General features: G+C 39.3%; 1 protein-coding gene across 6 annotated transcripts in view; it reads left to right on the forward strand.

Moving 5' to 3' along the window:
* Positions 1 to 26,956, forward strand: part of usp42 (ubiquitin specific peptidase 42) — a 106,964-nt gene that overhangs the window by 74,649 nt on the left and 5,359 nt on the right. For all 6 annotated transcript variants that reach the window (XM_041206688.1, XM_041206690.1, XM_041206687.1 and 3 more), the window contains 9 exons: positions 8,025 to 8,136; positions 9,412 to 9,552; positions 9,738 to 9,838; positions 9,933 to 10,074; positions 12,605 to 13,369; positions 17,055 to 17,146; positions 19,655 to 21,094; positions 22,083 to 22,411; positions 24,571 to 24,717. In XM_041206688.1, coding sequence (XP_041062622.1) covers positions 8,025 to 8,136; positions 9,412 to 9,552; positions 9,738 to 9,838; positions 9,933 to 10,074; positions 12,605 to 13,369; positions 17,055 to 17,146; positions 19,655 to 21,094; positions 22,083 to 22,411; positions 24,571 to 24,717 — 3,269 coding nt within the window. The remainder of the gene's footprint in view (positions 1 to 8,024; positions 8,137 to 9,411; positions 9,553 to 9,737; positions 9,839 to 9,932; positions 10,075 to 12,604; positions 13,370 to 17,054; positions 17,147 to 19,654; positions 21,095 to 22,082; positions 22,412 to 24,570; positions 24,718 to 26,956) is intronic.

The following is a 26,956-nucleotide window of genomic DNA, read 5'->3' on the forward strand; positions in this document are numbered from 1 at the left end:
ACGTTGTTTTCAATCTCACCCAAAGGATCAATAGTTCAATTTAAGCAGCATATGTTACTGGGTTGATTCTTTAATGTTATTAGCTGAATTTTGTCCTTTACTGGTGTGTAGCCTTTCGGCAAACAATGAGGCCAAGGAAAGGAATACGGCCTTGGTTGTTGCAAAATATTCTAGCCCAAAAACTATTTCACAGCTTTTTCTTAGAACCCTGCTGCTTCTAAGGGCTTCCTTTCCATCGCAGATATGCGAGCAGTTAAAGCATTTTCGTCGTTTATTTCCCCTCAATAACTTGCCATTGGATTAAATAGACCATTCACAGGTTCTTGTGTTAGGTCAAATCTGATGTAGTTTAGAACTATATCCATGTATAAAATTAATGGATGAACCCTTGTTCTTAAATCCTTTAAAGCAACTGTTAATTAGATTCATCTACATTGCTACTTTTGATTTAATCACTGGTGTTGTGTTTATAAACAGTGTAGCCAACTATGTAATCTTTAAGTGCCATTCATATGTGCTCTTCAGATCTACATTATCAAGACTAACAAAGTTTGTCCTTTATTGCCACTGCAAATTACTTGATGCTGGAGGCATAATTACTGATTGTCACATTGATATGACTAATGCATAAATTTCAAATGCAGTGTAACAAGAGTTGCACATTCACTGTGCCAGCAGTTTCTAACTGTGCCTCCTGGGATCTGTAGCTTACATGAGGGTCAGATGAGTGACTAATTATAACTCCCAGAGTCCTTGCTATTAAATTCAGTGTGGTTTCACTTACCTAAGTTGTGTATATGTCCAGGCTGTTCAATTATGGTTACCCCAGCCAGACATGCTGACTCATGAGGTGCAAGTAAGAGCATAGATGCAGGCGTAGACCATTCAGCCCCTCAAGCCTAATTACATCATAACTAATTTTATTTTAACTCCATCCACCCGTTGCAGGCTTCTATCTGAGTACTTGTGCCTTACCCAAGTGACTTCATACAAAGGTTAGATGACGATAGCGTCTAGCCTATTCAAAGAAAAGAAAGCCAAACACATACTTGGCTTATGCAGCATGATCACAAAACATCCCAAAGTACTTTGCAGCTAACAAAGTAGACACTGTTACAATGTAGGAAACGACTGCCAATTTACACACAGCAAAATGCCACAAACAACAATGTGATAATGACCAGATAATCAGTTTTTGTGATGTTGATTGAGAAATAAATGTTGGCCAGGACACCAGGGATAAGTCCTCTACTCTTCTTTGATATAGTGCTATGGGGTCTTTTATGTCCACCTGATGGGCAGACGAGGTCTTGGTTTAACATCTCATCCAAAAGACAGCATCTTCAACAGTCCAACGCACTCAGTACGGCAATGGAGAGTCAGCCTTGATTTTTGTGCTCAGGTTTTGGAGTGGGACTTGAACCCACAACTTGTGATTCCAAGGCGAGAGTGCTACCAACTGGGCCACAAGTGCTACTGCAAACGCATTCAAATGTGGGTAGACATCACAGCTGACCCCTAAACTAGCCCTCAGCCAACATCTGCATAGAATCACTTCCCAGGAGGAAATAAAATGAATAGCAAGTACGCTGGAAATTGAAATTAGTCACCCATGTATACAGTGCAGGAGTAGAAATGGACTTGTCCTTTCTCCCTCCCCTTTTTCTACACTAATGGTGTTAAAATGTTTCTGTCGCTACCCTAACTGAGATCAACTCAGCACAAAACCAGGAGTGAAACCTAGAAACTTCCTAATTTGCATGGCACAGTTTACATTGGCTATTTCATTTGCACACTGAGCTATTCTGTCAATGAAACTTGATGTTACTGCATCACAGTTAAATTGGAATCACTAACACTTGTTTGTGTTTATGATTTACATAACCTGCTTCCTTATAGTGTCGTATAATTTACATGAGAAACTTGATCATCTTTCTTGTGATTTATTAGCTTCTGTGCTGGCTAGCAGTATCGCCAGTGGTGGTATAATCTTTTTTTAAAAAAGAAATGTAACTATACAGCCTTAAGTGTTCTACAAGGAAGGAATTTATTTCTATGTGGACATTTTCCTTTATCAATTAAAATACATATCTTATATAAGTATGAAATGGTACCAACCATTTTGCAGTTATCTCAGTTAAGTATTTCCTTACAGAGCCAAGAAGCCACTCATTCTAGGAAACAGATTGGCCTCTTAACTGGCATCAGTCTAAGGCTATTTAGATTTTGCATTTTGGCTATTGAATTAATTGCTAAGTACAAAGTTGAGTTTAGCATGAGTCTTAGATGCCTGTGTTTTTTGTTCAGACTTTATTAAGCTCAGTGTGAGAAGTTGCACAAGCAGAGCACAATCATCTGTATGCATGTGCTCTTCAAATGTGGATATTCTTCAGCTAATATAGCAAGCACCTGTTTGGGTATTGTACCGCTAAAGCTAAACTTTTTACATGTTCATGAGTTAACATTAAATAGGCACTTGTTCTCCCCTATTGGTTTCCTTTTGCCACATAACTTCATATGGTGCTGCTTCTTCAGTAATCCTCCTTCATGGATTTCATCATGGACAGTTTCCTGTCTTTGTACTGTAATTAGGCTAATTCTCTCCAACTTTCTACCTCCCATGTTCAACATTCCTCACTTTTGTTACTTTGAATGTTGATAATTAACAATTAAATCTCCTTTCCTTTCATTTGTCGCACCATCTTTGGTTATTCTTTTTGTACTGTCTTGGCTATCCAATCGCCATTTCTCAAAGCTTTTATTTCACAAATACTCTGCACAGCAGGTGCATCATGATCAATACAATAGCTAATACTATAAGTTGGGTAAACATAAGTCCCATCTACTCTTGCTTCCCACTATTCATGGTTATCTAATTACTGAATTTTTTGCTCTGTTTTACTGCCTTGTAGCATGTTTACAAATTTTTTTCAGGTTCTTGTTCTCTGAATTAGGGATTTCAGACTGGTAGTAGAGTGGGTATATAAGGTCTGATATGTGGAATTGCTTGGATCACCTCAATCTCCAGGGGCAATTTCACTTAGCGGTGCGATACATTATAATAGTGCACTGACAGCAATGTCTTATTGATTTGGATCTCCTTCAGTTGAGGGATATGCAGAATTGTTGTTTGACGTGGGGCATTTTGTCAATGCAGTAGTTGTAAAGGTGTCTGTCGTGGTGTCACAATGTAATTCCCTTAATTCTATAGGCTGTATTTGGACCATTTCTCCTCCAAGTCTTAAATTAGGTGATTTTTAAAAAATTCTTTCACAGGATGTGGGTGTCGCTGGCTAGGCCAGCTTTTGTTGCCCATCCCTAATTGTCCTTGAGAAGGTTTTGGGGACCTGCCTTCTTGAACAGCTGTAGTCCATGTGGTGTAGGTACAATTGGTCCTGTTAAGGAGTTCCAGGATTTTGACCCAGCAACAGTGAAGGAACGCGAAAGTGTTTCACTCAGAGTAGTGTATGGTTTGGATGAATGATGTTCCTGTACATCTGCTGCCATTGTCCTTCTAGGTGGTAGAGGTTGCGTGTTTGTAAGGTGCTGTCGAAGGAACCTTGTTGAGTTGCTGAGGTGCATCTTGTAGATGGTACACATGGTTGCGACTGTGCATTGGTGGTGGAGGGAGTGAATGTTTAAGGTGGTTGATGAGATGCTGATCAAGCGGGTTGATTTGTTTTGGATGGTATTGAACTCCTTGAGTATAGCTGGAGCTGCACTCTCTCAGGCAAGTCACACTCCTGACTTGTGTTTTGTGGACAGGCTTTGGGGAGTCAGGAGGTGAGTTATTTGCTGCAGAATTCCCAACCCCATCACCTCTTGTAAACACAGTATTTGTATGGCTAGTCCAGTTCACCAGGATGTTGACAGTGGGGGATTCAGCGATGGTAACGCCATTGAATGTCATGGGGAGATGTTTAGATTCTCTCTTGTTGGAGATGGTCATTGCTTGGCACTTGTGTGGCACAAATATTATTTGCCACTTAGCCCAAGCCTGGATGTTATCCATGTCTTGCTGCACATGGACAGGGACTGTTTCAGTATGAGAAGTCGGGAATGGTACTGAACATTGTGCAATCATCAGTGAACATACCTACATCTAACCTTATGATGGAAGGAAAGTCATTGATGAACCCGGCTGAAGATGGTTGGGCCTGAGGTACTACCCAGAGGGAACTCTTGCAGCGATATCCAGGGATTGAGATGATTGATCTCCAACTACCTGAACCATCTTCCTTTGTACTCAGTATTACTTATCAGTTGAGACCTACTGGTCAGAGTGGTGTGTTCTGTTCCATTGCATCATTTTTAGGGTGCCGTTCACCATGTCTAATCCTATCCGGGTTCCGTCGCTCTTTATCAGTGGTTATATTGTTTGTGTATAGGACCTATTTCAGAACCTTCAATCACTCAACTGGACTCTACCTGATGCACTTTCCAAGGCTGGCTTCCATTCTATTGTTAACAAGGTTAATACCAGTACCAAAGGGATGATGTTCTTTTCCTCACCTGCATTCAGTGGGACCAAGAATGTCATGTCCTTTTGGAGTGACATATTGTAAATGATTCCTCATTCCCCATCAAGCTACTTTAATTGCGCTTCAAAGGTAAAGGAGGAGAATATTGTTATTTTCCATTTTCGTTGCAAAAGCTGCCTACAAACTGCATGTGTTGCCCCTAGTAAAATTTTGATTCTGGTTGGCCTTGTTGTTTGTCTGTATTATTTTATTTTGAGTATCTCAAACCCTTCCAGGGTTTTTAACTACTCAGCGAACAACATTCTGTTCTCTTGCACCCTCAGGTTGTCAGCCACTTGATTCATTTTTGCTAATATTTTTAATTGTCTCTTCATTGCCTTATCGTGCTGTTACATGCTTTCTATATTTATTCTGTTTACCACTGCTGGCCCTGCTGTTGCTCCTATTCCTAGCCATTCTGTCAAAGCTGTTTCCTTTTCTATTTAGACTCTTCAGTCTCATCTTTCACAGCCCTTGGCTCCTGTTTCCAGTTTTGCATTAGTAATTCTTTTACCAATTCTAATATTTTGTCTATTGTGTGTGAATAACTTCCTTCACGTAATTCTGTCAACATATTCAAGCCCATATTTAACTGGTACAATCTCAATGTTACTATATTTGTATAGTACAATTCCTGATTGTATTAGCCCCAAGTCTGTTTACTCTAGTTATTTAGTTGGGCTGGGCAGATGGATTTCTTTTTTTCTAGTCCCTTGCTGGTAAAGGGCAGGGAATGGGACCAGCTGAGTTGCTCTTGCAGAGAGCTGGCCTCCTATGCTGTAGCCATTCTGTGATTTTATTAAATGCTCTTCTCACTTCAGCAAAGATCCTTCTTCATCACAACATGATTCTCTTTTTTCCTTCCATGTGTGTCTCCATATTCGTGGCCATCATTTGATGCAAGACCAAATGTGACACCCATTCTTTATTCAGAATCTGCACACTTTTTATAGAATTTACACTGATCCCCATGTCACTGTTTGTATTGGATTTTCTTACCCCATTTTTTTGAACAGTCAATTTCAGATTGTTTTTTTTTCTCAATTTATCTATGATTTTATACAGACCTTCCCAGTTGTCAGCTCACCTAACAAAAGGCGATAATCCCTCCTTTGTTTTTGTAGCTAACAGCAAATCATCTATTGCAGCAGGCTTTCTAGTTTAGCCTGCCTTTCCACTCAAAAGCTGAAGTGCCTGAAGCTCTGAATGTGAGAGACCAACTTATTTAACAAAACTAGTACAGTAAGCAGTTACCTCCAGCAATTTGGCTATTGAAGTGAATTACCTCTTGCTTATGAAACTATAGTGGGTGGAAGTGCAGTTAATAACACTAACAGTTATCTGAAACTTATTTTTACTTTTGAAATTAATCAACACCATGCATTTATAATATAATGTATAAAACCAATTTCCCATTTTTTCCCATAACACTCGTATTCCTGGCGCACAATCAACCTTCAATTGAAAAGAACATTCAACAACTATTTGCACATTCATGCATTTTAAAAGTGACCTATGGGTCATGAACTCTGAAAATGTCAAATTTTTTCTGATAATCCCAAATTGCAAGCCCAGGGTCTATTTAATAACTGGCATTACTGAGGTGCAAATCCATGTAAAAACAGTTCCATAATTTAATCACTTCAGTAAATTACTCCAAATCGTTTCAAAACAGAAAACAGCAGCAGTTTCTGCTGAACAAGTTATCAATTGACAATATTACTATTAACTTTCAGAATCATGTAGGTAGCAGCAAACATTCACACGTTCTCGCTCATACTTTCAGAGACTGAACATAGAATCGAGCAGCATCTTTCTTCATAATTAAAAACAAGCAATGCTGATAGCACAATTCCTGTTCTATAGAATTTTTAGCTTTCACTGTGCGCTTTTAGCATCTTTCTCTTTTCCTTAACTCTTCTGTAATACCTTAAGTGTTCAATGCAGGGAACGGTCTCACAACATTTATATGCTGTGGAAGACCTGTTACTAACTCTGCATCCTTCTGTACAATCCCTTAAAATTCTCAGAGGCAATAGCAGCCGTCAACTACATCTGATTTACCTCACTCCTATAGGCTTTTGTGTTCCAGACTGCCTCATCTATCTGTTTGAGTAAAACTCCCAGACCTATGTTTTTCTCTTAAGGACAAATCCAATTGATCACATAGACCCTCTGTTTCCTTCAGTAAAATTTTCTCAACACCAGTTGTGTTGGTCATGCAGACCTTCTCTACTTCTGTCCATGCAAGTCATCTTGATATCTTTTCCCCGGGATGTGACTCCCATGTGGAGGTGATCAGACTCCCATTCTATGTTTTACCTGTTACACCAACTCTCCCTACCCTAGGTGACTATAAGAATTGTGGACTGGGCAGCTAGCCTAGTACGTCTGCCACTAGCAAGTCATGATGCTACATAACTTTCTACTTGTTGGTCATCTTTATACTATTTAGTTGCTACTCTCACACTTTTGTGTTCATTATCCTGTGTCTTGCTGCATTGTTGTCAACTGTGGAAAAAGTCTGTTACTTGTCCCGGGGCTCATCTATTTCGAGTGGTTCAGGTTTCACTTGAGTCCAGTGACAACCGTCCTCAATTTTCAAAAAGCTGCAAGTTCAGGGCGGGGCTCACTCACCAAAGTTGAAACAGGGAGGGTAAAAAGAGGGTTCAAGAGAGCTAGTGTAATTGTGGTCCATCAGAATTTGTTTGTGATGAAAGGCATGTGCAACCATGAAGGAAAATTACTGAAGGGGAAGCACCATATTTGGTCATGTGACAGAAGGGAGCCAGCAGGGGAGAGCAAGGGTTTTGGGTGAAACTCAGTAATGTGCAGCTGGACTGTGATGTTTAGTTTAAGGTAGTACAATATCCAAAGAGGTGCCTGGTGTAATAACTGAAGGGTACCCGAACCTGAAAATTGGGTTTCTACAATTGATTGTGTTCTGCTTGTTTAATGTCTGTTCACACCAAGCCTAATAAAGGCAAAATGAGAGAACTCTGGCATCTAGGACCTATTTCAGAATCTTCAATCGCTCAACTGGACTCTAGCTGATGCACTTTCCAAGGCTGGCTTCCATCCTTTGTTAGCAATGTTAATACCTGTACCAAAGGGATGATCTTTTCCTCACCTGCATTCTGTGATTTCAACTTCATAATTAACAAATATTCAACATTGGAGAGCAAACATATGGTTTGAAATTACATGTTGCAGAACACCTACAAAGCATTTAATTATACATCAATACCCCTTGAACAAGTTATCCTGCAAATCATCAGTGACAGAAGCAGTGAATATTGTACCTTCATCTTTTAATACAACATTCAATTTCCACCCTACATTTCAATATGTTTAACTTAGTTTATTTGTTGTTTTATTATACAAATGTCCATTTTTAAAGAAGACCAGAGCCACTCCCATCACAACTTTTAAATTTATTGCATAGTTATGAAGCAGATTGCTAGTTGATTTCTGACACTTAAATTTCTTCCACGATGGAACCAGGTGTAAGAAAATGGTGCCTGCTTCAAAGAGATTCACCATCCATCGAGCTTCAAATGTGCTGACACTCTCTCTGAAGCGCTTTGCAAACTTCACGGGTGGAAAGATTACAAAGGTATTTTGCAGTTTTTGAAGTTCTACTTGCCCTAAATATCATAAAGCAAGAAGTTCTATGGGGTTGGGGGTGAGAGATTGCCTACCTTGTAAGAGCATGTTAAACATTTCATCAAGTGAATTACCTTTCACAAACTCTAGCTTCTTTATACAGTTCTGACTATTTCCTCCTTAATTACCCTAACTTTTGCCTTGTACACTTTCTAGTCAGCTTTTCAGGCTCAAAAACTGGGTTGCAAGTTGGAGGTTTCTGAAGTGGCTGCTTCTGTAAAGTACAGTTTTCCCATTTGGTTTCCCCCATTTGAATTTATCATATATATTCTTTGCCAAAGCTAAGGTCCATTTCTAGCATCTAGCCGGGGAAGAACAATAGTATTCATTCATTCACGTGTGCTTTGCCTGAAGACAGGTCTTGGTTCATTGTCTGCTGATGCTTCAATCCTGAGCTGTTTTCTTGGCAGTTTTTGTCAGTGGTGGTTTGTCATTGCCTTCCAATCTCAGGAGCCAGGGTGAGGAGGCAGGTCCTAAGTCTACTTCGGCTGGAATGGGAACAGAACCCGCACTGTTGGGGTTATTTTGAACAACATGCTAATCATCTAGCTAACTTGTCCCAAAAATGGTATACCCCAGGTTAAAATCCTGTTCCCACTCAAATTCTTTGATCTGTTGTGGAGTGAGGTTGGTTAAATGTGTGGTGTTCATGTTGTTGGTTTGATTTAATTTCAAATGGAATGTCCCAAAGACTGACTGTGCCCCCAAGAATAACCCTTTAGTGGAAGGACCTGTGAGCCATTCTGTTCCCTAAGCAGTGCAACAAAGTCTACGGAATTTTCTTGAAGGAGCAAGATACAAATTCTGTTAATTTCTTGCAAACTACTGAGGCAAAATAGTCAGGATAATGTGAAGAGAAGACATTATGATTCAAAGCAGTTTTCTGATGAGGAATTTTCATTGTGTTGTTTGCAAAAATATGAACATTTAAATAAAGACTTTCATTTATATAGTGCCATTCACATCCTCAGGGCATCTTTAAATTGCTTAACAACCAATGAACTACTTTCGCAGTGTAGTCATTGCTATAATGTGGAAATACCCTTTATGGAAAAATACCATTCTTCTCATTAAGATAGCTCCTTTTAACAAACCACATGTAATTTGCTATCTTAGAATTTCCATAATTTATTTCATCTTCTGAGAGGTGAATAATCAGTGAAGAATCCAAGGAAAAAAGTATGACATTTAATAAATGATCAATAATTTAAGTCTTTCTTTTTAGGAAGTGAGGTACTGTGAGTACTTGGATGTTCGGCCATATATGTCGCAGTCAAATGGAGAGCCAGTTGTGTATGTGCTTTATGCAGTATTGGTACATTCAGGATTCAGTTGCCATGCTGGACATTACTACTGTTATATCAAGGTAATTGTTCACAATGATCAAACATCAAGAAAGGTATTTGCGTATAGCTTGCAGACTTTGGATTCATGCAGTAATTTGCTTTTATATCTTCTAAATATAATTTTATGATGGAAAGTTACCAGCTTTCACAAACCTACGTATGTTAGCAATTATATTTGAAATTAAAAATTCAAATTTATTCCCAGGCCAGTAATGGACAGTGGTACCAGATGAATGATTCTGTTGTATCTTCGAGTGACATCAGATCAGTGCTAAACCAGCAAGCCTATGTGCTCTTTTACATCAGGTATTTAAACATAAAATTTCTTTAAAATTGAAATTTCACTATTCTCAGAATTTTACCTATTCGTTTACTAAAATAATGATTCATAATTTTTCAGATCCCATGACACAAAAAATAGCTCAGAACATTCTAATCACCCAGGCCAGTCATCTCCAAGGCCACCTGTCAATCAACGATTGGCGACCAACCAAACCATGTCTGGTTTTATTGGACCACAGCTCCCTCCACACAGGACCAAGGTAGGAACAATAAAAAGATCAGTTGGCTTGGGTCAGTAAGTTAACAACAAAAAAAACTGCGGATGCTGGAAATCCAAAACAAAAACAGAATTACCTGGAAAAACTCAGGTCTGGCAGCATCGGCGGAGAAGAAAAGAGTTGACGTTTCGAGTCCTCGTGACCCTTCTGTTTCTGACGTGGTTGCATAAACTGGGTCATGAGTAATCTCAAAGCACTTGTGTCTTGAATCCCAATAACTTTCTTTAAATGTTAAAACATTGACGCTTTTATGAGAATTTCCAAATATGGAAGTAGGTACATGGAAATGCAATTCCTGAATCAAGGTAATGATTGAATTGGGCATTTTTACTTTAGCTTGAATTGGCTGTACTGTTGTTGAAAGTAAAAGAAAAATATTTCTATCTCCAAGGTGAATCTCGTTTCTTTGTTGTAAATCAAATTGGTAGTTTACTAGGATGGGAGAGTTAGGGCACTGGAAGAATGAACTTTGTTGAGCCAAGTTACCTTTTTTCCTCCTTTGCTTGTATGCAGCTCACCAAAAACCCAAAAGTTTATTTATAATCTGCCTCCTTGCATAGAAGTCAGATTCTTATATATATATATATATATGTGTATATATATATATGCTTCTGCATATGTATGATTCCTATACATGCAGAAGAATGTTTCAGAATTCCTTATTGGAATGTATATTTAGATTTCTTTGATTCTGGTCAACTTTTTCATTTTACTTTTTAGGGTATTTGGTAACAGAAGCGGCAGGGGGGAGCCAAGGAGAAATCTTTTTTTGCAGCAAGTTGTTGTGACCTGGAATGCACTGCAAGAATGAGTGGTGGAAGCAGATTTAATTGTCACTTTCTAAAGGATATAGAATAAATACTTGAAGGGGAGAAAACTGAAATGCAATTGGGAAAACACAAGGGAGTGGGACTATGGATTATTGTTTCAAACAGCAAGCACAATGGGGCTATATTTCTATATTTTTTCCTTTCAAAGCACAATGATGTTCATCTCACCTCTTTTTTTCCCTCCCTCTTTTCTGCCTCTTTCTCTTTCCATCCTTGGTGTCACTGTGGTGCATCACTACCTGTTGTCACATCAGCTTCCAAATTCCTTTCCTTCAGTGAAAGAAATGTGAAGGTGACACTTCAAAGATCAGCTAGTGGGCAGAACAAAATAAATTACAGATACATTTATGTATTCCAAACAATTGGATATGTTTCTCATTCCCGTTCTTGAATCTCTATCCTTATCTACACGTGCCTAAATTGAATTGATACTAGCATGCCACACCACCAACTCCATGCCTCCACATTGTACATCTTGAAAATATCCAGTTATTATTAGTGGGACAATTAGAGTCCAAAAAGAATTTGGGAGTGGTCACTGCTCAGACACAAAGCATTGGTTAGTGAGCAGTAGTTATAAACCAGTGAAATCAGGTGCTACTGCGATACATTAGGACAGCAGGTCAGAGTTTTAGTAACATAAAAATCAATGATGAGGTCAATTTTCCTCAACCTAGTTGAAAAACATTAATGCACAGGAAAGGGTTCAGGGAATATGATGATCCCAGGCTTTGGAGGTTTAAGTTTTGAAGATCCAAGCAACTTTGTTGCTGTTTTTGAGGGGAGGCATGAGTGATCTTTAAAGGTACAGAGAAGAGTGAAGTAAACAAGCTGTTTAACTTGACATTGAGAATAGGACTTCACAAAATTCACAAGCCAAGATCACAATTAGGTATTTAGAAGAAACAAAGTTTTTTCCACAGGCTAGTGGGCATCTGCAATAGATACCTGCAGAAGGGAAGTTAATTCAAGACCCTTGAAACAGAGCTTTAAAAAAAATTGTTCAATAATCTGATTTAAACAATATAAATAACAAAGTGGGAAGTTTAGTGCCAAGAATTTGAATGATCAGATCATTTACATTGTGACTTTGAGTTATGAAGGTTAGACTTTCTATATGTGGACTCTGGATGGGAGGGGGTGAATTAGCCAAATGGCCTCTTCTTTCGCTGGACTTTCTAAATTGTTATGGCAAGGTCAGCTTTTGTTTGTGGCTTTTGAACCAAAATATTTCTGCCTATCTAGATTCAGGCAGGCGCAGCATAGGCTTGGTTCTGTGAAACAAAAATAAATAAGGATCTGTTCCCCATTCTCTGATGCTGTTGCACTTTGCTGGACATTAGATTAATGAAAATAGCCCAAGTTCAGTTCTTCTGTTTGTATGGAACCAGGTATTATAGATGTTAAAATTATCTAGTTTGGTGAAATTGAAATCTGTCTTGTTTAAAATCAGAAGTTTGGTTTTAAATGACCTGGAAGTGGAATCATGGTCTATTTTCCTTTTTGGTTTTGTTGTACACAGAGATTGGAAGGTTAAAAAATAAATTGACCCTTTTGCCATTAAGTTGACCCTTGTGCCATTTTAATTTGATCAAGTGAGGGTTAGTACTCTGTTGACATTAACTTACAAAATGTTTAGAATATTTTAAAAGTATTTAATAAATTGTTTTCCTGCATTGCAGAACTCAAATCACTTAACAAATGGAAACTGCTCCCAGAAAGAAGTCCCCAGCAGCGCAGCACCCAGTACAAGTGGAATCAGAACCATTTCTACTCCGCCTGGACCCTCTCAGAGTCGCTCATTGCCTAGACCAAGTGTGATACCTGAATCTTCCAAAAGGCAAAAACTTTCCTTCAGTATACAGCCTTCCAAGCAAGGGACAAGACAAGCTCAGACCCAGACCAACCTCCATTGTAGTCCATTGGAAAACTTGTACAAAGCTCCATCCAGTGTTTCCCATACTAATATGTCTCCGTCTACCTCAGGAACCTCAGCTACGGGATCCCCACCCTCCGCTCCAACTGCTATAGCCGTCACAGCTGCTAAGCCAGTAGCATCCAACACTGCCTCTTCTCACATAATGGTTAATGGTCAGTCCAAAGGGCCTTCCAGTTCTTTGGTTCCTTATAATGAGGAATCTTCAGAGGACTCTGATGAAGAACCTAAGGGCTTGATTAAGGAAAATGGTTATGCGAAGACTATGAATGGAGCAATTAATGGAACTAGACCAAGTGCACATCTCAAAGTAAACTCTGCGTCTGTAGCCACCAGTGACAGTTCCCACTCTGAGAATCTGCCTGAGGGAGTTGCAACAAAAACTGAAGCACTTAGAGAAGTGAGCAATCGTGGCAAGAATCATCAGCCCTGTGAATCCACTGTTACTCAGGTGCAACCCGTGAATTGTTCTGCAAATGGTTTATCAACTACAAAGGGATCACCAGATACAGTAAGTAGTCGGTGGAAGAGTTAGGTTGATTTATGTCTGCTTGAAACAGAGGCCGGGATTTTCCGAATCCACCCATGCTGATTCCCGCCACAGGCTGGACCGGAAAATTTGGAGACCAACCAAAATGTCCGGCGGGACTGGAGGATCCCATCTAGAGTCACTTTCCATCTTTCTCTTCTGCTTACTAACTGAGTAGTTTCATGGTAATTCCTAGAACTAAGTGAATTCCCAATGATTGCACATTCAGCAACTGTTTGATGGTCAGTCCCCTCTTTTCTGAGCTGTCCAGCTTGCAGTTTTAGTTTTAAAAACTCAAAATATAAACCGTTTTGGATGATCTAATAAATGATGGTACATTTTATTTGATGCTCTACTCAATAGTTTACCATTCAAGAAGGATTATGTTCCATTATTGCAGTGCTTGTATTTGCATGTCACCATCTTAGATTTAACATGCATAATAAGGGGAGGCATAATGTGATGAAACTATTGTGCAGGTTTCAATCACTCAAGTTTTGGCCAGTAGATGGCAGCAGACACGGGGATTTAGTGGAGAAAACCTATTTAACTTTGCTGTAGCTTTCATAACCACTGATCGCATGCAAAATGCACCAAAACTGAGGCTTCAAACACTAAAAATTTAAGCTATGGCTCGAAGTATGTTACAGTCAGGAAAATGATAGGAACTCAAATGAACCAAAAGCGTAACTACTTTGATTTACAGTCCTTCCAACCCACAGAATGTTACATCTGTCAATGCACCTTTGACCTTCATTTTTTGTCGCCAGTTTTCATGTATTTTTACGTGTGGTGGGTAATGAGGTTTTTTAATTAACTTCTGCAACTTTTCATATTTATATGTGGAACTGCAACAGATGTTTCAGCATCCTTTTCTTGGGTATTTCTGTGTAATACACCGTATCATGAAATGAAGAGATGCTGAATGTCAAGAGGCAAAGCTCAGGTTCAAAAGGATTAACTAACAGGAAGAGAACTTTACCAGGAAATGCGATTTCACAAAAGCATTTATCTATATATATTATGGTTTATATAAACAAAATGGCCTTAATCACTTGCAGTGTCTTTTAAGCTCCTATCAATTTTATTTGAAGAGGACCATTACATTTTAAATTACTGTCCAGTCATTAGCTCTGTGACTAATACTAAATTAACTGTAGTAGCGTTAGTGCTGTAACCAATTTTTTAACCTATTGAACATCATGGACGAATTAGCATAGAACTTAGGAGCAGGAGTAGGCCATTCAGCCTGCTCCGCCATTCAGTAAGATCATGGCTGATCTGGTTGTAGTCCCAACTCCACTTTACTGTCTGCCCCCATAACCCTTGACTCCCTTTTCTATCAAAAAACTGTCTAACTCATCCTTGAATAAATTCAATGACCCAGCTTCCACGGCTTTCTGGGGAATAGAAATCCACAAACTAGCAACCCTTTGAGAGAAACAGTTTCTCCTCATCCCTGTCTTAAACGGTAGATCCCTTATTCTTAAACTGGGCCCTCTGGTTTTAGTCTCTCCCACGAAAGGAAACATCCTCCTGGTATCCACCTGATCAAATCCCCTCAGGATCTTATAGCTTTCAATAAGACCGCCTCTCATTCTTCTAAACTCCAAAAGATATAAGCCCAGCCTGTTCAAACTTTCCTCTTAAGATAAGCCCCTCATCCCAGGAATGAGTTGAGTGCCTGTGTATGTGCATGTTTCTCTGTGTTTGTGCTTGTATGTGTGTGTTTCTGCGTACCTGTGTGAAGTGTGCACACCTGAGTATGTTTGTGTTGCTGTGTTTCTGTCCCTGCGCATGCGTGTTTATTATTCCATGACTCTATTAATCCATTACAAGTTCCTTTGGCATCTCTCTGGGTTTTGCATAGCAGATAAGCCTGTTCCTGTCCAGTATGTGAGCCTTGCGTGGAAATGGAACTTTTATTTACGAGAGAAAGATTGGGTCCTTTTTTAAAAATAAAGATAGGTCATAATGAGAGGATATTGAATGAGAAGAGAATTTTTTGTTACGTTTGTATATTTTTGTTTATTCATATGAACAAATATGTAAGAGATTTAGAACCAAGAACAAGAGAAACATCTTTACACAGTCACACGCCTATAGAAATAACTTTCAGGTTTATGATTGTGGCAACAACTATATCAGCAGCCATATTTTGAGTGAGGAATGGAGGATGGCTGTAGGATTAAGGTAGGTGAATGCAATTAGGATTATTTGGTTGCATGCAGTGTGAATGTCAGTTTCTGTGTTTTAATTTCTATATATTTGGTGTATAGTAATTTTGGCTCATGTGGAGCATGATATCTTCCATCAGTTTGCTGAAGAAGAACATAAGAAATAGTAGCAGGAGTAGACCATCTTGCCCATTGAGCCAGCTCCACCATTTAAGATCATGTTCATCATCTACCTCAACTCAACTTTCCCCACTCTCAGCCCATATCATTTGGCTGCCTTTGTATCCAAAAATCTATCAATCTCATTTAATATACTCAATAACTGAGCATCCACAACCCTTGGGTAGTGAATTCCAAAGATTCAGAATCCTCATTTCAGCCCTAAATGGCTGACCATTTGTTCTGAGACTGACCTCTAGTTGTAGACTTCCCCAGCCAGGGAAAACATGCTCCTAGCATAAACTCTATCAAGTCCCTTAAGAATTTTATATATACCATTGAGATCATCTCTCATTCTTCTTAACTCTAATATTACAATGACTAGTGAACCACAATTTCTTTCACATATCTATGAGGATAGATTAGAGAGGTTGAGACTGTTTTCCTTGGAGAAAAGAAGACTAAGAGGAGACTTGATAGAGGTATTCAAGATCCTTAGGGGTATGGACAGGGCAAATAGTGAGAAATTGTTCCCACTAAAGAGAGCATCAAGAACTACAGGGCACAGATTCAAAATAATTGGCAAAAGGAGTAAATGTGATGTGAGGAAAAAATTTTAAACCCAGAGGGTGGTTGGAGTCTGGAACGAACTTCTTGAAAGTGTAGTGGAGGCAGGCTCGATCGAGGTATTCAAAAGGGAATTGGATTGCTACTTGAAAAGAAATAACGTGCAAGATTACAGGAATAAGGCAGAGGAGTGGGACTAAGTGGAATGCTCTTTCAGAGAGCCAGTGCATACTCAACAGGCTGAATGGCCTCCTGCACTAAAGATAATGTGATTCTATGTAAACTCCATTGGTATTGTAAATATCGAAAACGGCACACTAAGTTCAGGACTGAGGGAGCAGTGCCACAAGTGATCTAGTTAATTATAATTAACTTGTGCTGTGTATAGAATGTTCTGAATGACTGGGATACCAACATCTTTCTAACTTCAAAACTGAACCAAGTTCTCCTTCACATGGTAAACTTGTCTTGGCTCAATTTATATTTGGATGATATGGAGTGATGCTTCCATTCTTGGTTTACCCCATACCAAGATATTTTAATCCGGAGCAGCCCAAGTGTGAATGCTTTTGGGAGATGTGATATCAATCCTGATTCTAACAGTTTATTCTGTGCCTTCTCTTTCTAAATATCATACATGATCAATATCTTGTGGAAAGTGCTGCCATACAAATGAAAAGACGCCTACTATTCTGCCATATTTATTGATTCCTCCAAGCTGTTATGACCAATTAGTAATCGTTTCAAATATTTTATCACTTCAGGCTAGTACTGTTCCTCTGAATCCAAACACTGAAAATATTACGCTGATCTCTACAAGCAGTATAAAGCAAGAAAAAAGCTCAGAAGAGGCCAGGTAAGATTAGTAGCCCTGAATTGCATATTTATATAAAAACAATTTGAGTCACGTTGAAAAGTAGGTTTTTAATCTAATCTGGTAAAGATTAGCATTTGACATGCTCGCACTAGAGTATGTGTCATCTCTTTTTATGCATTCATGGGATGTGAGCATCACTGGCTAGGCCAACATTTATTGGCCGTCCCATATTACCCTTGAGAATGTGGTGGTGAGCTGTTTTCTTGAACCACTGTAGTCCATGTGGTGTAGGTACGCCCACAGTGCTGTCAGAGAGAGAGTTCCAGGATTTTGACCCATTGAACCATAGAAAAGTTACAGCACAGAAGCAGGCCATTCGGCCCATCTTGTCCATGCCAGCCCGAGGACACCCATGTGCCCTTTCTAATCCCACCTTCCTGCACCTGGCCCATAGCCCTGCAGCTTACAGCACTTAGGTACAGATCCAGGTATTTTTTAAAAGAGTTTAGAGTTTCTACCACCAACTTGGGCAGCGAATTCCAGGTACCCACTACCCCCTGTGTAAAAAAAAAAAAGTTCTTCCTCATGTCCCCCCTACACCTTCTGCCAGTTATCTTGAATCTATGTCCCCTGGTTCTAGAATTGTCCACCAAGGGAAACAATTTTATACTGTCCACTCTATCCCCCATATAATTTTGTACACCTCAATCAAGTCACCTCTCAGCCGCCTTTGTTCTAAGGAAAATAACCCCAACCTATCCAATCTCTCCTTGTAGCTACACTTTTCTAACCCTGGCAACATTCTTGTAAACCTCCCCTGCACTCTCTCCAAAGCTATTACTTCCTTCCTGTAATGTGGTGACCAGAACTGCACACAATACTCCAGTTGTGGCCTCACCAGTGCTTTATACGATTCCAACATTATATCCTTACTTTTATATTCTATACCTCTGCCAATGAAGGAGAGCATTCCATATGCCTTCTTTACAATCTTGTCTACTTGAATTGCTGCCTTCACGGACCTGTGTACTTGTACGCCAAGATCTCTCACTTCATCTACCCCTCTTAGTATATTCCCATTTATTGTGTAATCCCTGTAACTGTTTGACCTCCTTAAATGTATGACCTCACACTTCTCCATGCTAAAATCCATCTGCCATTTTACCGCCCACTCCACCAACCCATCAATATCGTTTTGGAGATTATGGCTATCCTCTGCACTATCCACTACTTGCCCAATCTTTGTGTCATCTGCAAATTTCCCAATCATGTCCCCACGTTCAGGTCCAAATCGTTAATATATAACACAAACAGCAACCCAGCGACAGTGAAGGAGCAACGATGTGTTTCCAAGTCAGGATGGTGGGTGGCTTGGAGGGGAACCTCTAAGTAGTGGTGTTCCCGTCTGTCTGCTGCCTTTGTCCTTCTAGATGGTAGCGGGCGTGGGGTTTGGAAGGTGCTGTCTGAGGAGCCTTGGTGAGTTCCTGTAGTGCATCTTGTAGTTGCTACACACTGCTGCCACGGTGCTTCAGCGGTGGAAGGAGTGAATGTTTGTGCATGTGGTGCCAATCAAGTGGGCTGCTTTGTCCTGAATGGTGTCAAGCTATTGGAGGTGTTATTGGAGCTGCACCCATCCAGGCAAGTGGATCAAATTTGATCTACATTTCAAACAACACAAGGTTCATTTTTTGCGTAAAGCACAATCTGGATCAGTAGAGCCAGCAGCAATTCTTTGAGGGAGCAATGTTAGGCCAGGACTTTGGGAACACTGTTGCTCTTCAAATATAATCATTAGATCTATGCACACAGACAGAGTCTCAGTTTGAAATCTTGTTCCCCTGACAATGCTGCACCTCATTAGCATGTCAACCAAGATTATTTTCAGTTCCTGGGGTGGTCTTCAAATGTAGATGTGAGAATGCGACGCAATTAAGCTAAACTGACACCTGAGTAGCTTGCACAGCTGACCAGCAACTTTGTCAGAGCTTGATGTGTTGCTCAAGCTGTCCTCCCCTTTGCTGTACTGAGAATTTTCAAACTTTTAGAAGAGAAAACAAAAAAATGAGCTACATTTAAACGTGGACCTATGGCTAGTGTAATTGGAGAAATCGTGAACTTGTCTCCTGGATGCTTTTAATCAATCAAAGCTCCAAAGGAAGTGTGGATGGCTATCTGCATTGCTCAGCTATTTGCTACTCCAGCAGCTGAGCAGAGCTTGGCTAAAAAGTGCCTGTTTATGGCTTGACAGCTCCTCTTATCAGACATGTTGATTTTCTCAGCATCTTTAGTAGAATTGTCACCCAAACCAGTCAGTGTGACTGATGTAGAAAGTGTAAGTTTAACGTGTATAGATTTTTGCAAGCAGGATTTCATCAATACAAGCACATCTCACTGAACTATTAGTTGGGGAGAGGGTGGTGCATGAAAATCTGAGGCCTAACAAAATAAGCATTAATAGCCTACCCATCTTTCTTTTTCAACCTTTTTGTGTGTTCACATGTTTGAGATGCTTTTTAAATAAATCAGTAAAATTTGTTTCTGTTACAGGGGAAATCAAAACCACTTGATTATGTCTTCAAAGGTCAGTTCTGCAATAAATCACAGTGGTGGTGGTGACGCAGACACAGTCCATGCATACGTGACTGACAAACCAGGAAGCTTGCTGATCTCTCCAGTAAAAGCCACAGATGGACCATCCACATCATCCGTAGTTAATCCTTTTAAAAGCAACAGTGATCTTCAGAAAAATATCGATGAATGCCATCTTGTTAACAGCAGTCCCAACAACCAGTGTCCTCTTCACGAAGTACAAGCAATTCCAGAAATTACTGATGCTGAGAACCAAACTCAAGAAAGATTAAGGCCTAGTCAGATCAAAGAGGAGGTGCAGATAGTTGACCACAAGACCGATGGTCATGTTTTTGAAAATAAGCAATCTAGTCAAGATCTAGATAATAAGGTAGAGGAAAGGGAAAATCACAGTAATAAATCTCAGTCTAATAGCAACCAGGAAAGTATCTTGGAAAATGAAAGTCAGCCTAGTAAGGAATACTGTTATAATATGGGAAGGACTAATCAAGATGAAAACTGTTCAGCAGGAAAGGATGATCATTACACCAAAAAAAATCAGTCTGACGGGGGAACAAATAATCAAAACAAGAACTGGGTAGTTGAGGAAAGTAGTCAACTTATCAATAAAGATCAATCTCAAGAAGAGAGAGAACCAAATCAAGATATACAGCAGAATCCAGAGCAGCAACCAACAAATGTAGTGAAATCTCCTGTTAGGGACAGTTCAAATCGAAATAAGAACAGCATTTCAGAACAGGACAGCACTTACAAAGATGTGATTCTGTCTCCAAGCAGGGTTATGGTTGGTCTAGAGGAAAATCGGGTTCAGAAGAAAGAGAACTCAGTTTCTGCCCTTGCAAAATCCCGAAGTATGGAAAGGACTAGTGTAGAAAAGAGTAGAATTTTACAAAAAGATAGCTATAAGGGCGAATCCAATTATAGGCACAGATCTAGGGAACACAAAGATAGAAGAATGTATCAAAATGAAAGGGAGTTTGAAAAGTCAGCAAGTTGTAGTTACAGGAATTGTTCCCACAAGCAGGACTTTTATCAAGACGGGAGAATTGATAAATATAAAAGGGATAATGAATGTCCAGCTGACAGACAAAACTACTGTAATTCAAAGGCAGGATCATTGCTGGCTTATCATACTTATCAGGATAAGTTTTACAGGGAGAAACACAACTCAGGCTCGAATAGAAGGACTTGGAGCAATCAGTTTGAACATAATGGACTGGAACACAAATACGAACGTAAAAGAAAACGCAGTAACAGTGAGAATGGTGAAAGTGATGCTGAAAGGAAATGCAAAAAACTGTTGCGGGATCGATCACCTGAGGAAAGGAAAATGAAAAAGCATAAGAAATCAAAGAAGAAAAAGACATCAAAAGACAAATACAGAAATAGAGACCATAGGTATAATTCATAGCTTTCTTGTGATGATGTAGCCATGACTTTAGTGCTCACCAGCTTCCTGTATCAGTATTAAACTGTTTAAATGTTTCAAAAGCCTCTACAGATACATTTCTTCACTGTTCCCAAATTATTTTCCAGCCTTTTTAATCTTTTTTTCCACCTATAACCCAGATTGCCTATGCAATGCTCTACCTTTTGACCGAGGTTAGCGGCAGATAGCTCCCCCAGTAGTCTCTTTGGTGGGATACCAAGAAACTGAGCTGAATCTTTGCAGTACATATTGTTGGTTCAGCCCATCTGTAGGTTGGCTGAGAGTGAGGTGATCTGCTTTAATGCTTACTCCCAAGTTCATGCATCTTGACCAATATCAAAACAGCATTGCACTGTTTGTTTTCTTAAGATGAGTAGAATTAATTCTAGAAAAAACAAGAATTAGGAACTGGAACCTTTTTTCTAATTTTTGCACCCGTAAGCTGCCATGATAATGGTTGGCTTTAGGGTGAAACGCCTTTGGCTTTCACCGAATAATTTGTGTCACTGCCAAGATGGACAAAAGAATCCTGACTCTATCAATGTGATTTAATTTGCCAGATCGGATGAGACTCCCATGCTCTAAGTGAGTACCAGTTAGGGTAAGGCATCTGTTTGGATTTGATTAGCACTGGAGATATGTGACTGTAGCAACAGATTATCCTTTCTCCTTGAGAGACTCTCCTTAGGAAGCATTATAATGCGGTACTTAGGAAAATGAAATCAGTTCTGTTAAATTTGTGATGTTCTGAATAGCATTCTGTCAAGTGACTCTTGTAGATCTGAGAAGCTTTGACTTTTACATATGTCAATAGCAACAGCAACATGGACAGAAATTTGAATAATGGCCCTTTCTACCTCAGTAAGCTTTAGGAAGGCAGTGCGAAAGGTTTTTACTTGTATATTGTGTTATCTACATTTTTGCCAGACACTAGTAAACACAGTTTGCATTTTCTAGGCAACAGTCGTTAGATATGTCAGAAGTGAACCCTGATATTGATGAACGAAAGCACAGGAAAAAGAAGAAGAAGAAGAAGAAGAAACGGCATCACAGTGACAAAGATGGCCATTACCAAAAAGAGCATCATCATTCCAGGAAACACCAGAGCATGAGGTCAGCTAACACCGGTAACAAATGGGAAAGGTTCTGTGACCCAACCCGGAGTGTCTGTTCTGAAGATAAAATGACGCATGGATGTAAACAAGCATGTGATGATCAAGTGCCACAGAAAGCAAAACTTGCACATTTGGATAGTAAGCTGAATGGTTCCCATGTCCACATCAAAGGTAATTAGTTAAGTAGCATTTTTGGTAAAAAAAATGTGAAGCCAGCCATGATTTGACCAGATATCCTTAAGTTTGATTACTTATATTCTAATAGTTATTTGGTAGTACAGAACTTGAGTATTTCTGAAAAAAAGATTTTTTGTCGAAGCTTTTTGTCTTGCAGTTATCAGGACAATTCAGAAGAAAATGTTAGTGTCGGGAAACAGCATATTTGTACTGTATGAGAAGAGAGTGTTGCTTGGCTGACAAGTAGACTCTGATTGATAGAGACTGCACCAGTTAGTGGTGACTGACAGTTAACTACCAAGCATTTTTTGAAATTTAAACCAGGCAGCTTTACTATGGTCAAGACATTTCCCTGTAGTATGAACCAGCAAGTGGCTGTCACTTATTTTGTTTAAGATTTTAAATTGTCAATCGGGTTCGCAGTATGGCGCACTGAAGAGGAGTACTGGAAGCTACAAGTATTAATACACAGGGCCCTGTTCTTTGAGGAACAAAGAATATGTGCACACATTGTGCCTGTTTCAGCTAAACAAAATAAGTGACAGCCATTTGTTGGTTCATTCCACAGGGCAGTGTCTTGACTAGAGTCAAGCTGATTGGTTTAAATTTCAAACAATGCTTGGCAGTTGTCAGTCACCAACAACTGGTGCATTCTCCATGGCAATGCCTCTACCAATCAGAGTCCACTTGCCAACCAATCAGTGCACTCTTCTCATACAGTATAAATATGTTGCTTCCTCTAACATTGGCATTTTCTTGCAAATTATCGTGATGAGTGCAAGACAAAAAGCTTTGACAAAAAATCTCTCTTTCATCAATACTTATATACTATTAGAATGAAGATTAATAATTCTGTCTAGAATCCCTCCTGGTTTTTGTGTATTATCTTGGTATAGGGCACTCCATTATTAATATTAAATCTCAAAAAATGGATAAAACTTCACTTAATGTATTAGCTTGATGTTGTTTTAGGTATAACACTTCATTGTATTTCTATTCATATTGTAAATGTTTTAAGATTGTTGGACAGGGTTAATCTTCTTAATAATTGTATTTAATATCTTCAGAATCCTTGTGCTTGGTGTTAAAGATACCAAAACTGTATTGCAAAAACACAGCCCTTTACATTAACCAAACCGCCTCAAAAAAGTGATCTTTGACCAGGGCTCCATCTGATCATGCAAGAGTTTGAACAGGGCAGTTTACTGTTTAAATCTTGGCATCAGATCCTGCTGTTGGCAGTGATTGACTAATGCAAATTCCAAAATCATTGTTGGAGCCAGCAGGGCACTAGGAGCAGACCAGTACCTGCTATTCTCTGCCTGTCAATCCATATATTGAAACATCATAGTGCAGGGTATGGAAGCTATAAGCTCTGCGACATGATCCAGGCAGTAGTACGAGCTTTTATAGGAGAGGTGGGTTAGATGAGGGCAGGAGTCAAATTTAAAAATACAAACACAGGTTGCTAACGCTACTGCTTCAACTCTTACATTAAATGGACCAGTACCAGAGCTGTATTGTCAGGCACAAGAACGTTTTTATACTCTTACTGGACCAGATTTCCTGGACATGTCAGCAGTAATGGCTGAATGAAATAACTTTTGAAAGCAATTACAGAAGGTAAACCATATTTTCAGAATAACTACATGAATATATTAAATAAATTTTATTTGTAAAGTTTTGAGCGGAGATGAAAATACCCAGCCAACCTGTCTGTGATGGAGAAAATTAGGCTGGGCCTAATTAAATTTGTTTCCTAGTCATGTACCGCAGACCTTTAGTAATCAATTTAAGATTGTATTTCAAAGCGCATTAACGGTAAAGCTGGTCTCAGTTGTAACAAAGTAAAACTAGACCTATGATGAATTAGTTCCATGCCTATCTTGTATTCAATGCATCTGTGATAGGTAGAATCCCATTGAACAGGTGATTATCTATTATCTGTCCCATAACAAGAAATACCATTCCTCAGTTATTTCTAACCATTTTTTGAAGGTTAAGCTTACTACAATATGCTGTTTGTAAGGCCAACGCAATTGTTATATATGGGCTGTTATATCGTTGTCCTAAATTGCTGCACTTGTTATATATTTAAATCCTAGGTGCCATTTTCTCTAATGATACCTCATTACTGTACTATTTATTTTCAGAGGAAACATTGAATGAGCATAATGGCAGTTTAAACAGACATCTTCTGGACTGTGTTGGATCAGGATCTCTTTCTGACTGGTCTAGGCAGAGGATGGAAAATGGCAGTGATTCACACAAACCTTATTCAAAATTCAATAAAGAACACTGTAAGTCTATTATTACATTAATATTTCAAATGTTTGACATAGGATTTAAATGCTTACTTTTCCTCAGTGTTCCTGTTTCCCTGTCAACTCTTTGCTGACTGGTCTTAGCTGAGAGATTAGGATTATTAAGTTCTGGACATTTCTGAGCAGTAGAATTCCAACACTTCTAAAGGTAGAGTTGGTAGGAAAAACATTTTTTTCTCATTCAGCAACCAAACTTCAGATTTCCACACCTTCTCTGTCACCCGCTGACTTCCATCTATCTCCGCCTCAGTTTCCCTGTGGGGGAAACCTTTACTAACACTCTGGTCACGCCCAGAATCAATTACACCAATGCTCTTTCCCACTGACCTTCTCATGTCTACCCTAAACAAACTCCAACATCCACAGCTACATGAATCCTATCATGTACTCCAGTCCTCCACCAACTCCTCACTTACCTACATCTGTTCTGTATCCCTCAATGTTTGTAATTTTGCCTTTGTCTTCAAAGGTCCCCTGGGTCCTACTACCTCTACAACCTTGTCCAGTCCTTGTTGCCCTCTGCACGCTTCAGTCCTCCAATTCCAGCCTCCTGTGTACCTCTGCCCTTTGCCTCACCATTGAGATTTTTTTCTTCTTTCATGGGATGTGGGTGAGGCTGTTGCCCATCCCTAATTGCCATTGAACGGAGGACAATTAAGGGTCAACCACATTGCTGAGAGTCTGCAGTCACATGTAGGCTAAACCAGGTAAGGATGGCAGATTCCCTCCCCTAAAGGAAATTAGATAACCAGATTTTTTTTTACAGCAATTGATGATAGCTGCCATGGTCACCGTTGCTGAGACTAACTCTATATTCCAGATTTAGTAATTGAATTCATATTTCACCAGCTGCTGTGATGGGATTTGAACCCCATGTCCCCAGGTCATTAGCCTGGACATCTGAATTACTAGCCCAGTGACATTACCAATATACCACTGCTACCACTCAAAAACACCCTCAAAATCCATCTTTTTCAAGCTAGCCCAGTCACACCTCCTTGTCTCCTTAGTATGGCTTAAAGCCTGTTACCCAACTAGACCTTTTTGTAAAGGTGCACTATAAATTCAAGGTGTTGCTGTAGTTCAATTAAGAAACAGTAGTTAAACAACGCAAGATTTTTTTTTTATGATTTCAATTCAGAGCATCCAAATCATGTAAATTTGAATTGGGTAGACTATAAATCTAATGAAAAGCATAGAATTTATGCAGAAATCTTAATGATGTGTAGCAGGAAATTGTCAGACTGTTCTTTAAAGTCCAAATAAAGCAAAAGGTTATGGCACAACAAGTCTGCGTTTATTTGGGATATAATTCAGTAATGTTTTGGAACTCAATGTCACACTTCAGTTTCATGATGGCTGCTAAACACTTCTGAGGGAGAAGAATCCGGCAAATCTATGTCAAGGGGCACAGTCTCAGGAAAAGAGGTTGAATCATTTAAAACTGAGGTGAAAAATTTCTTCACTCAGAAGGCTGGGAATCTTTGGAATTGTCTAACCCAGAGGGTTGTATGCTCCGTTGTTGAGTATATTCAAGACTGAGATAGACAGATTATTGGTGTCCGAGGAAATCAAAAGATACGGGGGGGGAAAAGGGAAGTGGAGTTGAAGTAGATGATCAGCCATGATCGTATTGATTTGGGCAGCAGGCTTGCAGGTTCAAATGGTCTACTGCTGTTCATTTTTCTTGTGTTAATCATTGAATATTATAGCATGGAAGGAAGCCATTAAAATGGCCCAATCCCTTCAGAAGTTGCACAGTGCTTCATTCACTGACAAGAGCTTTAAATTACTCTCAAAGCCTGTTAGTTTTGTTGATTATTTCATGGGCTACACTACCCAGGTGGTATACGTGGTGACATAGAGCTTCATTTTAGATTGCCCTCCTGTGGTTTCCTTCTGTCACTACACTCCCTATTCCAGTTGGGTGGTTCATCATTGGCGTGATTCTGAGGCAATGAACTGGTCTGACCAGTTTGTCCTCCCCACAAGATTGGAATTTAAAGTTCTGTATTCCAATGGAGAACTGATGCAACTCACCTGCTGAAGAGAGCCAAGGGTGAAGGATAGACTAGGAAGTTTTAATGTGTTTTTTAAAATGCAAGCAAAATGTTTAGTTACACTTGTATTCCAAAACCTTTTTAAATGCTATTGTGATACTGTTGAAAAACTTTACCTTCATTAATTTTAGCAGCAGTATTGGAATTAGAGATTT

This window comes from Carcharodon carcharias, chromosome 15 (assembly GCF_017639515.1).
Source record: "Carcharodon carcharias isolate sCarCar2 chromosome 15, sCarCar2.pri, whole genome shotgun sequence".
Taxonomy (NCBI): Eukaryota; Metazoa; Chordata; class Chondrichthyes; order Lamniformes; family Lamnidae; genus Carcharodon; species Carcharodon carcharias.